We start from the raw sequence: 13,869 nt of genomic DNA, 5'->3' as shown, positions 1-13,869 counted from the left end.
AGAACATGTATTTTTGAAATCTTACTTAACATGTGGATTAATTTTTAATCACATGGTTAAATAAATATATGTGAGGCGTAGCTGGGATTAGAGTAAATTTACGAGCCCAGCACTGGAGGAAATCACGGGATGTCAAAGGCAAAAGTTGCTATAAGTTACGCCGCACACAAGTACTTAGTGGTATCTGGTGCTAGTTATTGGCCTAGGTCATTTATTTGGCCATAAGTGTCAGTTCGTGACACTAGAAAAGTGGCGTTTAATGATATCTGATCCCAATCTGATCGTCAAAGATGGCATAGAGATACTCAAGAATGGAAGTTACCTGTAACCTAGCCAATTCAATTATTGGTCAGTCCGATTATTTTTTAGGACAACGAAATAATTATTAGATTGATTTTCAATATTTAAAGACTGAAAATTAATATTTAATTATGGATAATGCTAGAAAAACCATTTGGGAAGCTACTACTTGTCAAAAATGCCCATGTAAGATTAAAAAACGTTTGTAAAGGCTAGAGAGAGGCAATTTTTAGTGTATTCAACCTGCAAGAGAGAGAGAGGAGATGCTATTGGTATGATTTGCAGCCATTGGAGGACCTTCTAAGGTAGCCAAGGACAGGAAAGGCCAATCAACAACAAGTGGCAGCATCTACAAGCTATTGAAATAGGGCGGCAATAATAAATGACAAATTTTCTTCAGTTCTTCGCGAAGAAAGTCTAAATTTTCTCTCTCCTCAGCATTCTCTCTCATCTCCTAGCCTTTCTACAACCTTGCTCTAAAGATTACAACATTGAGATCACTAGAGACTGAGAAATTTCAGATTTCTCTCCTATAAACCCTAATCTGCAGCAGCAACAAAAATTAGGATTTAGCGATAGCCTCGAAAAGCGTCCAAAAATTCGAAGCTCCAAGACTTTGGATTCAATAGGGCTGAAGCTAGTTTTAGCCTATTCAAGTGGAGGGACCAACAAATCATTGAATTTGGGGCACTTTCCATCTCCATCAAATCAGGTGAAGGCCAATTGATTGCCCGAATCAAGGGGCAAATCAGATTGAAGAATCGTTGGTCATTTTGGATAGCAAGGGGAGTTGGAATACCGAAAGGAATTGGGATAATCCCATTCTACATCAACTTCTTCTTCAATTAAGTTAAATAAATACTGAAAGGGGCGGCAATTTTGGGGCCAACAGGTGTCCACTGTCCAAGATTATATGGTAAAGTGTGCACTTCAGTTTTCTGAATTTGTTAATTGTTGTAAATAGTGCTTAATCAGGTTATTTACCACCCTATCCAAGGAGGAAGACTGATAACAGTTTCTATGTCGCACATGCAAAACCCCACTTTGGAAGGATCCTTCCACATCTAAAAATAGATAAACTGCCCTCAATTCAGTCCCATCCTTGTGTGCACATTTCTTACTCCTACATGCATGTTTCAGCCATCGGCCCTCTTTCACTAGCTGTCCAACCCTGAGTTGCAACTACTACATGGTCTATAACTGTCACCTAGCCTCTCACTATTGCAGATGATCATATGCCATCTTCAGGTGGCTACATTGCTGCATTTACCAGTTCCAACCCCAATGATTGCTGCATTTTGGTTTCCAGCCTGCTGCCCTTCCATTTCCAACATCAAACCGTATTGCATTTGCATTGACAACAGGTCTTTCCGTGTTTTCAAAATTTTTCTTAATCAGACTCTACTCTGACTAGTGGTTACCACACTCGAGATCCATCTCCAGTGGATAATACACATCGACAACTCCCTCATGTTGGGATAAAGGCCCGGTTTTAACCCCCCCCCCCCATATATAGTACATGTGAATGCACCCTTTATATGCCCTAAGTATAAATACAATTTATTCTTTGTGTACCAACACATTTTGTTGGTACACTCTTATCGATTTCGTACTTTCACTCTGCTCACTCACTCTTCAGCCGTCACACTCTCTCGCTCATGCTTGCTCAACCTCCATCTCTCTCAGTTGTGCTCTCCGCTCTGCTCCCCGCTCAACAACTTGCATCAGAGCCTAAGGTTCTGAGCACGCTTCCCAACTCAAACACAACTTTCTGCAAGCGAGTGACAAGAAGCAGGCAAGCGACAAGTAGAGTCGACTGGTAGCAAACGTGCAGACAGGCAAGTGACTTTCTGCAGCTAACGACCAAACCGACAGTTCGAACAGGCGAGCGTGATGGTTCCTACAAGCGGGTGACTGGGCGATGGCTACAGTGCAACGGGCAAGCGTCGACTAACCAGTGGATTGTGTCACTTGTCACGCAACGGTCAACGACCTCCCATCAGTCTTCTAAAATCAACCAAAAAAAAAAAAAAAAAAAAAAAAAACTATTTTTTCAATTACTTGCCTTGGCGGGTATTCACACGCCGGAGGCACAAATCTCAGATCTGTGAAGATTCGAGCCATAAATTTGGGTCTTTTCCCAGATTTGATATCATTCATGCGTATCGGTGATTTTCGAGTCAGAAATTGCAGATATTGTGAGCGGTGACCTCAATTAATTTGGGGATTTTGCCAAATTTGTCGAAATTTTGCTCTTTTCAGTAAAATTTCCTAACATTGGATCCCAAAAATTTGGAGCCTTTCATGTATTGGCAAATTTTTGCTCAGCTGGGTCAGATTGACTGACATTTGTGCAATTTTAGACTTGAAATTTTGGGGATTTGCGCAGAATATGGTAAATTTCTGCATCTTTTGCTTGTGTGGTCACTAGTGGCTGGTTCATGTACAAACAACAGAGATTTATTTCTGGTTGAGAAAGAACAGCAATGTGTATTACTGGTTCAGCTTGTGCTTCCGCAGATTAGTGCATTTACTCCTATGTTCGTGATAAAATGACTGCAACTTCTTCCAGTTCAAACATCAAGAGTTTGATGGAGATTAATAGGTTTGATGGTCATGGCTTTGACCTTTGGAAAGACCATATGCAGGGCATTTTGTTCCTAAAGGGTTGTGAGGATGCTTTGCAAAAAGATAAACCCACACTAATGTCTGATTTAGATTGGGCCACAGTAAATAAAAAGGTTGTGGCTTACATAAAGATGGGTATCACTAATGATATTCTGATAGACATTAAGGATTTAGATACACGTTATGCAATATGAAAGAAGCTGAAAACTACTTATGAGATCACCACACCTGTTAATCAGGTGCATTTAATGCTCAAGTTGTTGAATATGCGACAGGATGAGTCAAAGCCTGCAGCTGAGCCCTTGAGTGCATTTACAGGGATTCTAAATCAGCTCAAAGATGCAAATTTGGACTTTGATGATAAGTTGAGGGCGATCTTTTTTATCATGACACTGCCTGACTCATGGGAGATCTTGGTGGTTTCACTCAGTAATAACCCCAATCTCTCATATGATGGGGTGAGGGGTTCTATCTTGAATGAAGAAATTAGATGTATGTCTAGTGGAGAAGGCAGCAACTCAGCTTACAATGTAAGAGGCAGGGCTGAAAAGAAAAATACAAATACAGACCTTAGAAACAGGAGCAAGAGCAAAGGAAAGGAAAAAAGTGACATTATTTGCTATCACTGTGGTCGGAAGGGCCACAAGAAACCTGATTGCAAGTACTAAAAAAAGGAACAAGAGAGAAAGAAGAATGCAGAAGATAAAAAGAAGAAGGAAGAAAAGACAGATTCATCGGAGACAACCAAAGGCAAAGAAAAGGCCAATGTGGCCTCTAGTGTGGTCATAGAGGAGCTTTCAAATACAGAGGCTGATGTATTATGTGCAATTGATTATGATGCCCTTGTATATCACATGCAAGATATGCATATTACCAAGGCTGATGTGATTGATGCACTCTTGTCGGTTGATGATGGTGTCACTCAAGACTTGGATTGTAGGCTGGTGCCTCTTTCCATGTAACTCCTTGCTTGGAGTGTTTTGCTATGTTCAATGCAGGCAGTTATGAAAAGGTGTATCTTGAAAATAACCATACTTGCAGCATTGATGGGATTGGCACAATACACTTGTCTTCAGAAAGAGCTTGTGCTGAAAGATGTCAGATATATGCTTGGCCTTAAAAAGAGTTTACTATCTATTGGTCAACTTGACTTGCATGGCTACACCGCACTGTTTGGTGGTGGTTTGAAAGTGAAAAAGGGTTCCATCCTGATTGCAAAAGGAACCAAGAAGGGCACTTTGTATTGTTTGCATATTGTAAAGCCTTGAATGGCGAGTTTCTTGCAATTGCTGAAATTTGCAGCCGCTTGGAGTTATGGCATAAGAGATTAGGCCATATGAGCCAAAAAGGACTTGATGTCCTTATCTCTCTGAAGAGAGTTGATGGAAAAGGCTCTAAACTTGATTTTTGTAATGAGTGTCAGTTTGGAAAGCAAATAAATTTTTCCTTTTACTTTGGTGTCTCTCGTAAGTCCAATGTCTTGGACTTAGTGCATTCTAATGTATGTAGTATGCCCGTGAAATCGTTGGGTGGTGCTGCATATTTTATCTCCTTTATTGATGATTGTTCCAAGAAGATTTGGATGTACTTGCTGTAAAAAAAAAGTGAAGTATTTGCTGTTTTTAAAACTTTTCGTGCATTTGTGACCACTCAGACAGGTAGAAAGCTAAAATGCTTGAGAACTGATAATGGGGGTGAGTTCGCATCGACTAAATTCAAGTCCTTTTGTGACTTGCATGGTATTAAGAGAGAGCTTATAGCCCCTTACAGCCCTTCTTCGAATGGGGTGGCTAAAAGATATAACAGGACTTTATGTGAAAGAGTGCGGTGCATGCTGTCCAAACCACTGCTTATCTCTCTCATGCATTTTGGGGAGAGGCACTCAAAACCGCAGTTCACATTTGCAACCGCTCTCCAAATAGGTCCTTAAATAATGGCATCCTTGAGGAGGTTTGGTCTGGCAAATCGGCCTCATATGACCATTTACGCATATTTGACTGTGACGCTTTTGTGCATGTTAGGAATGAGCTAAGGAATAAACTTGACCCAAAATCCACCAAAGGCATTTTCATAGGCTATGGTGATGAGGGTGAATTTGGCTACAGACTGTGGTTACCTTAGTCCAAGAAAATTATTCGCAGCCGTAATGTTGTGTTTAATGAGGCAAAATTGTTGAAAGGCACTTTAGCCTCTAATGAAGATCTGAAAAAGGTGAAGTTTCAGAGTTTGCAGCCACCTATTACTTCAGAAAATGAGCCTCATGGTGATGTAACACAGGCTGAAATTGATGATCAGCCGGTTATTTTTTAGCCAAATGATGATGGACAGCAAATAGAAGCACAAGGAGGTCATGGACAGCAAATAGGAGCACAAGGAGGTCATGGATAGCAAGATAGACTTGCTGATTATGAAAATGCAGATGCTGGAAATGAAAATAAAGGTGTTGTACAGCATGAATAGCATGCTGAAAATGGCTTACAGCGACCAATAAATGCTGAAAACAATATACCTCCACATGTAGACCCAATTCCTGAAAATGTTAATCAGTAGGTACGCAGGTCTACACGCGTAATAAGGCAACCACATAGGTTTGACCCCTCCTTGCATTATGTGATGCTTACAAATGAGGGTGAGCCAAATGATACACAAGAAGAGATTAAATCTCTTTATCCAAATGATACTTGGGATCTTGTGTCATTGCCCAAGGAAAGGAAGCCACTTCCAAACAAATGGGTGTACAAAGTAAAGACAATTGATGGGAAACCCAAGTACAAGGCAAGACTAGTTGCCAAAGGATATGCACAGAAGGAAGGGATTGACTTCCAAGAGGTCTTCTCACCTATTGTGAAGATGACCACTCTACGTGTGCTTTTTTCTCTTGCTGCTGTATTGGACTTAGAGCTGTATCAAATGGATGTAAAAACAGCTTTCTTGCATGTTAACATTGATGAGGAAATCTACATGAAACAGCCCAGGGGCTTTGTAGTTCCTGGAAAAGAGCAGATGGTGTGTAAGCTAAAACACAGCCTGTATGGGCTGAAGCAAGCACCACGACAGTGGTACAAAAAGTTTGACACTTTTATGCTATCTCATGAGTTTACACGCAGCCATGCAGATCATTGCTTGTACATGAAAAAGGATACAGATGGCAGCCCATCATACTTATTTTGTATATGGATGACATATTGCTAGCTTGAAAAAGAAAGACTAGCTTGGATGCTCTCAAAAATCAGCTGAAATCAGCTTTGTCCATGAAAGATTTGGGGAATGCAAAGCACATTTTGGACATGAGGATTCGTAGAGATAGAATGCAGAAATTGTTGTTTTTATCTCAAGAAAAGTACATTGGAAAAGTACTGGACAGATTTAACATGGCTGAAGCTAAGCTTTTGGGGTACCCTTACCTCCTTATCTCAAGCTTAGCAAAGCCAACAGCCCGAAAGATGACGTGGAAGCAAATGCTATGAAGGGAGTTCCTTATGCTTCAACTTGTGGCTCTCTTTTGTATGCTATGGTTGCTACTCGTCTAGACATTGCTCATGCAGTGGGAGTTGTTAGCAGGTTTATGTGAAATCCTAGCGAAGCACATTGGGAGGCTGTCAAGTGTATTCTTCGATACCTTAAAGGTACACAAAGAAAAAGTATTTGCTATGGGCAGGGTGCACTTAGTTTGCAGGGTTATTGTGATGCAGACATGGCACGTGACTTGGACACTCCTAGATCCACCGGCGGGTATGTCTTTACAATTGTTGGTGGGGCTGTTTCTTGGTGTTCCAGGTTGCAGAACATTGTTGCACTGAGTACCACTGAACTGAAGCTGAATACATGTCAGCTATTGAAGCTTCTAAGGAAGCTATCTAGTTGAGCAAACTTACAGATGATCTCGGCATGTCTATGGGTACTGCAGTTTTGGGATGTGATAGCCAGAGTGCTATGTATCTGGCTAAGAATGCCATGTATCATTCACACACAAAGCACAAAGATGTGCGATATTACTTCATCAGACAAATTCTAGAAGATGGTCAAATCACATTAACCAAGATCAAAACACAAGATAACCCTGCAGATGTTCTCACCAAAAGTCTAAGCAAAGCTCAGCATGAGCATTGCATTTGACTAGTGGGAGTTGGTTAGCTAGAGGTTCACATCAGATCTTTAGGTGGGAGGTTGTTGAGATAAAGGCCCAGTTTTAACCCCCCGTGTATAGTACATGTGAATACACTAAGTATAAATACAATTTATTCTTTGTGTACCAACACATTTTGTTGGTACACTCTTATCGATTTCGTACTTTCACTCTGCTCACTCACTCTTCAGCTGTTACACTCTCTCTCGCTCACACTTGCTCAACCTCCATCTCTCTCAGCTATGCTCTTCGCTTTGCTCCTCACTCAACACCTCAGCCCACTCCCACAAGAGCCACCGGCAATTGGACAACTTTGCCCTTGAGCATTCTGTACATTCTCTCCTTCATTTGCAACATTGATTCATTTGCTTCAAAGTTTTCTTTTGTGTTTTTGTTTTTTTGTTTTGTGTTTTCACATTTTATGGTTTGTGTTTATTACGTTACTGTCTGAGTTATTGTGTTTTAGTCATGTTCATAGATTCTCGATGTTTTCTCAGTGCAAATCCTAGAATATCTTCACATCCCCATCCCCTCAAGTTTCTTCAAGAGGTATTGAGCTGCTAGATAGAAAGCCTTCTTTCTATGATGAGAGGGAGCTATCTTTAACCAATGAGGAGAGGTTCTTTCTTACAGAGGTGCTTTACATGTTCCGAAGGTGCCTAGGCCTCCTTCACAACAAGATCAACACATTGTTATTCCATGGTAGTTCACACATCTTACGCAAGATTCGATAGTTACTCATTTACCCGAGAGACTAGCAGGCCCATGGCAATCAACCAAGCTACAAGCCGATCAAGGGATTTCACTACATGTGAACTATGCTCTTATGTCATGGATCTTAGAGGATAGAGAAACTACCAAGATTGAGGTGGCTCTGGTATAGGATAAATGGTGTCTTCTTATGTAGAAGGAGCTCGAGTCCATTGAGAGGAATGAGACGTGGCAATTGGTTTTGTGTCCAAACAAGAAGAAAGTGATTGGTGTAAGTGGGTCCACAAGACCCAATACCTGGTTGATGGCACCTTGGACACACATAAATCTAGGCTTATTACCAAGGATTTTGCACAAAGAATAAGCTTGGATTACTCAAAGACCTTTGCTTAGAAAACCCACCATCATTGGCCTATTTACCAAATGGACATTAAGTAAGAATAACTTGAAGCAAGCTCCTACAGCTTGATACCAACATATCCATCATTTCTTCTTGCAAATGGCTTCTAATAATCAAACCATGACCCCAACCTTTAATACCGTTGTGAGGGTCTGTTTTGTGGATTGGTTATCCTCGATGTGGATGATCCAATCATTGCATGTAGCTAGTCAGAGGAGGTGGATCATATGTAGAAGATACTATGCCAAGAGTCTGACATGGCCAATTCAAGCATTTTCCATCTCTTCCTTGGATTTAAAATATATAAGATAGCACAAAGAATGTTCATTTCTTGGAACATGTATATCTCCATCTTCTTTTGGAGTTTGGCATGAATCAATGTAAGACCATTTCCTACCCCATGAACCCAGAGTCCAAGTTGACTATTACAAGTGATCCCTTCCAAATCCCACTAGTTATAGATGTCTTGTTGGCTCCTTGATCTAGCTCATTCATAAGGGGCCAAACATCTCCTATGTGGTGGTACTTTTGTCTTCTTTTATGAAGACTCATTTACAAGCTAACCAAAGACCACTTTGCGCATCTTATGCAATTTATAGAGAACAAGATCATACAGGATCGTGAATGGAGAGGGAGCCACTCTAGCAAGTTAAAGTGACTCAAATTGAGATGGAGATATCAACACTCAACACACCCTACTTCTCCCTTAGATTAGGAGCTATCACAAGGACGTGAAATTTTGCTTGCTTAACATTTGGATTAATTTTTAATCGAATGTTTAAGTATATATTGCACATGTGAGCTGCAACTAAGATTATTTCATATTTACCAACCAAGGACCCGATAAAATCAATGGATCTCAAAGGCAAAAGTGGTTTTAAGTAATGTTGCCTAAATACTAGATGATATCTAGTGCTAGGAATTGGCCTAAGACATTTTATTAGCCATAAATGTCCATTGGTGACACTATGAATTTACCATTTAATGGTACTTAATGTTAATCCAGGGATTAAGACTCAGGAACACTTAGGAGACGAATTGGCCTAGCCAATTTAATTGTTGGTTAGTCAAACTAATTTTTTGGGCACTAAAATAATTATTAACTTAATTTTCAAAATTTTAAATCTGAAAAACAATTTAATAATGCAAATAATGTTGAAAAATGGAATTAGAAGGTTGCCGCTTGGCAAATTGGCAAAACTTGTCCATACAAGTGGGAAAGACATTTAGGGGAGAGAGAAAGAGAGGATCACTCTAGCCTTGTGCAAGCTGAGAGAGAGAAAGAAAAGGCTGCCATAGCTGCTACAACAGTTGACAGGCCTTTTCCAACCAACAAGAGACCCTCTAGGAGCTGGTGACATGCCCTAAAAAAACTACAACAGTAGGTAACCGCACTTTTAGGGCTGTTTCGGCCAAACAAACATCATATTTAGTGTGTTCCATCAATGGAGACAGCTTCATGGCTGTCTAGATAGAACAACATATAATTTCTTCCATTTTCTCACAATGGAAGTTTGAATTTTCTCTCTATTTAGCATTCTCTCTCATTCTCCAATCATTTCCTAGCCTTGCACTTGAAGATCTCAACATTCTAATCCTTGGAGGCTAAGGAATTGTACTTTTCTCGATTGTAAACCCAAATTTATAGCACTGCAAACCCTAATTTATAGCAGAAATTAGAGTTTGCCAGCAACCTCAAGAAGCATGCCATGAGATTGAAGCCTCGAGACTTAAATTTTCAAGGCTAAGAATTAATTCTCAACAAGATCCAATTTTCAGGGCTGATAATTAATTTTCAACAAGATTCAAGTGAGCAACCAACCAACATTTGAATTTGGGGCAAATTTCATTTCCCAAGGAGTCAATGAAGCCAAATTGCCCGAGCAAATCAAGGGGCAATTTGATTTGAAAACTTACTGGTCATTGTTAACAATAAGGGGCTTTTGGATTGCGAAGGGGATTGAAAGAATCCCATTGTATTCAAATTCAATTGCAATTAAAGATAAAGAAATATTAAAAGGAGCATCAGTTTTGGGGCCAACAAGGTCTCCAATGTCCAAGATTGATTGGTACATGTTTGTGTTTCAGCATTTCATCAATTATTGCTTGCTGTAATTAAGTTATAATCTGGTTATTACCACCCCTCTACGGAAGGAAGGCTGGTTTTAGAAGCTATCTCATGGAGCAACAAGAAGCATCCAACCATGGCCTTGTCTTCTACAGAGGATGGGTATCATGCCCTCTACTATACCGCTAAAGAGGCAATTTGGCTCCATCAAATGTTAGTAGAGATTGGCTTTCCACAAACAAGACCCACAAAGCTACGCGTGGATAACTAGACTGCCTTGGCTCTAGAAAAGAACCTTGTATTTCATGCCCACAAAAAACACGTCAAGGTTCAATATCACGATGTTCGCAAGTAAATCATGAATTCTGAGTTAACAATGGTCTATTGTCCCACAGAGGACAATGCAATAGATCTCTTCATGAAGCCATTGTCCGTGCTTCTTTGTTTCATCATATGAGGTTGTTGCGTCTTCACACTCTCCCCACGAATCGAGAGGGGGGATTACCATGTTTTATTCAAGTCGTCATCTCCTAGTTGTGAGCTTCATTAGTGTCTGATGGAGACAAAGGAACTCTAATTGTTTCCAGCCCTTGTATTAGAGCGCATTTCAATTTTAGACTATTTAGGAGTGTGTTCATGCTTGTATCCTTTATTTCCAACTAGTGCCTTTTGATTTTATGCTGCCCATTGATGTGTTCACATTGTGACCAGCTGGCAATCAGGTTCCAGCAGCCCAATCAGCATTTTGCACAGTTTGACCAGGCGATCCACATTAAATGCTGGTCAGCCAGTTTTCTAGTACGTATATGCAGCAATCAGCCAGTTTTTTAGGGGCTGCTATTTACTTAGTCAGCGGACAGCATTTGTTATTCTTATTCATTTATCTGCTGGTATATTTCAGTTCTTATGAGAGATTCACAACATGAAATTTTTGAGACAACGATCAAGTCCTGAAGTTCTTAGAACCTCAGCTAAACAATGGCCTTAAATCATTGTACTTTGTTTTTTCAAATATGATAGAAATGAACTACATAATCGAAAGAAGTATCAAAGTTACCTGGTAGGCAAGCTGGCGACCTGATTCAAGTAATATCTGTAGTCCTAATGTTGCCATGACTGATGCAAATACAAGAATTCCCTGTCCATGTTTGCATTAGAAAATTAAGAAATGGACTTGAAAAATAGAGCTCTCAATTAAGGAGAATCAAACAATGTTGGCAGAAGATCCTAAGTCTTACTATATGCCTATGCATAACAAACATGGCACGGAAAAAATAGAACTGCATTAGTATGTCATCACCAGAATGGAGACTTGGGAATCTAAGACCAGCCAAAGAGAACAGGGCGAAGTTGTGAATGCTATCTAAACCGCATTATTTTCTAGAAAGTATGACCAACTAAATGCTAAAAGCTCTTTTGAGAAGCCACCACATGGACAAGGTTCAATGAAATCTAAAATTGACGAACCATTCAAAGAAAGCACTGCCTCCCAGAACCAACACAAGGATCTGTCTTCAGATAAATTCTCGAAATGCAACCTGTGAGAACATTTTCAAGTTTCATGCAGAGGAAGAACAGTCATCACAACCAATATTGTAGTATAAATCCCAGTAATATATCCTTGCATTAGAAGAAGAGAGATTTACAGGTACAGTAAGGCTTGATTTGAAATTGGAAAGAAAAGAATTCTGGAACCTGAAAATGCATGTTAATCTGAGTTTTGACCTCATTCTATCTAATCCACTCGTAAGTAGGCCTAGCCCCTCAAACATCAGCAAGAAAATATAACCAAAACCCTCATTAACCGCATTGTATTTATTGCACACGCGTTTGTCTTTAGCCAGGATGTCCAAAGAAACAGCAGCTTGACATCCCTTTCTACAAACAGCTAGTTCTCTCCCATAATGAAAATTTGTGCTTGACCATAAAATTAAAGCAGCAGCAGCTTAAAATTCCTTTCTTACGACCCAGTTCTCTCCATTCATATTAAAAATTATCATGGCACATACCGAAGCTTGCCCATCAAATAATCGAACTAACCACAGACATGTAATCAAGCAAGCAACACATTATTGAATCTTCCCATCCTTCAGAACCTTAAAATTGATATAGAATGGTCAAGCAGGCATGTTTACAAAAAGCTTACCAGTGGTTGCATTCTTTTCTTCCCAATAGGATAAAGATAGGGATTAGACTGTTGCATTGATATAGCAGTGAACCACAAGATAAAGCCCGAAAGAAGATCTAGCAATGAGTCTAGAGTTGATGCAATAATAGCCAGTGACATGCTTCTCACTGACACATAGACTTTGGAGGCGAACAACAAAAGATTTGCCAAGTTTGACAACTGAATCGCCCTCCGTTCACCTTTAGCAATGTTTTCTCGTTCTTCCTGAAGGAGGACAATAACAATCAAAGTGATCCAGTCAAGCTGCTTCAAAATTTGGCATCTAATAGCAGAAAAGGCCTACATTCTTTGTCATCATAAATCCTTAGTTCAGGGGGACGAACATTCAACACCGGAACACAGACATTTACTGTAAAAAATACATCATTTCTAAATGAGGATTATAAACATTGCACACTATGCTATTCTTGAAAAGACAGGGTAAGTTTGAGTGCTACATAAGATATGCTACATCTGCTCCTGTAATAACGGCTAATTAAATGACTTATCATTTTCACACGAGTACTTTTTAACTTAGTAAAAAACAGACCAATAGTCTAATGCTATAAATATGCATGCTACTTTACAAAGGGCTTCAAATTTTAATGGCTTCTTTAGCAAGGCATTTATAGTAAAGGCACTCTTATACATGCCCATTCTCTCGAGTCTCATACGTCTATAGCCTATATAAAGGCACCTTATTTAGGATTCCCACATTGATCCATCATTCATTGTAACTTGCTCTTCATTAATGCTATGCTCTTAGCTCTTCTCTATTGTGAATGCACATTAGCAGCTCACCATGGGGTAACTCTTGCATGATTTGTTATCATTACTGAGTTGCTTTATAGCATCCTTAATGCTCTCATGTTACTAATTGAGTGCATAAACTTGCGATGTCATAAAGACACTCTCCCCATTTCTATCTCATCTCTCTTTGGGCCTAGCATGGTTCCAATATGGTATCAAAGCATCTAGCTCTCAATTCCTAATCCCGGTGAGACTAGGTCGAGGAGGTAATTGAGTTTTGTTTTATTGTTAATCATGCTCTATGATTGTTTGTCATATGTCATTTCATTGTGCCCACATCAATGCTTGATTTGGCATCTATGTTTCAATACTCAACACTTGTGTTTTGTTTCCTCCACTCTTTTTTGTATGGTGAATGCTTGCATATTGGGCTTTGAAATCCTTATCAAAATTTTTGGGCGTTGTGATCATGCATCATGCTTACTGGTAACCATCAGGTTAATTGAGAGAAGGTATTGATTCATAGCTTTTGTGCATGCTTATTCATGTTTGCATTGTGGGTAGTGCGTTGGCACGGCATTTAAGGCTACAAGATATGCTGGAGTTTGTATTTTGCATCCTGCCTGATCTAAAACTCAACACTGACCCCAGCTGGTTGCCTTCCACAGTTGCCACATCACTTGAAGGTCACATACAGCTGCTACTTCACAGGGGTCACC

The 13,869-nt window shown here is 39.8% G+C and overlaps 1 protein-coding gene across 2 annotated transcripts in view; it reads right to left on the bottom strand.

Annotated features, from left to right (window-relative positions):
• The window catches only part of LOC148038708 (metal tolerance protein 11-like), a 63,451-nt gene that overhangs the window by 42,980 nt on the left and 6,602 nt on the right, over positions 1 to 13,869 (bottom strand). For both annotated transcript variants that reach the window (XR_015690245.1, XM_087674472.1), the window contains exons 3-4: positions 12,380 to 12,625; positions 11,291 to 11,371 (exon numbers count right to left, since the gene is read on the bottom strand). Coding sequence is in view for 1 of the 2 variants with exons in the window: in XM_087674472.1 (XP_087530598.1) it covers positions 11,291 to 11,371; positions 12,380 to 12,625 (327 nt within the window). In the remaining variant the exon portion in view is untranslated. The remainder of the gene's footprint in view (positions 1 to 11,290; positions 11,372 to 12,379; positions 12,626 to 13,869) is intronic.

The sequence above is a fragment of the Lygodium microphyllum genome, chromosome 3, assembly GCF_053477565.2.
Source record: "Lygodium microphyllum isolate KBCC chromosome 3, Lygodium_microphyllum_v1.1.10, whole genome shotgun sequence".
NCBI lineage: Eukaryota > Viridiplantae > Streptophyta > Polypodiopsida > Schizaeales > Lygodiaceae > Lygodium > Lygodium microphyllum.
This window is presented reverse-complemented; position numbering and strand designations above follow the sequence as displayed.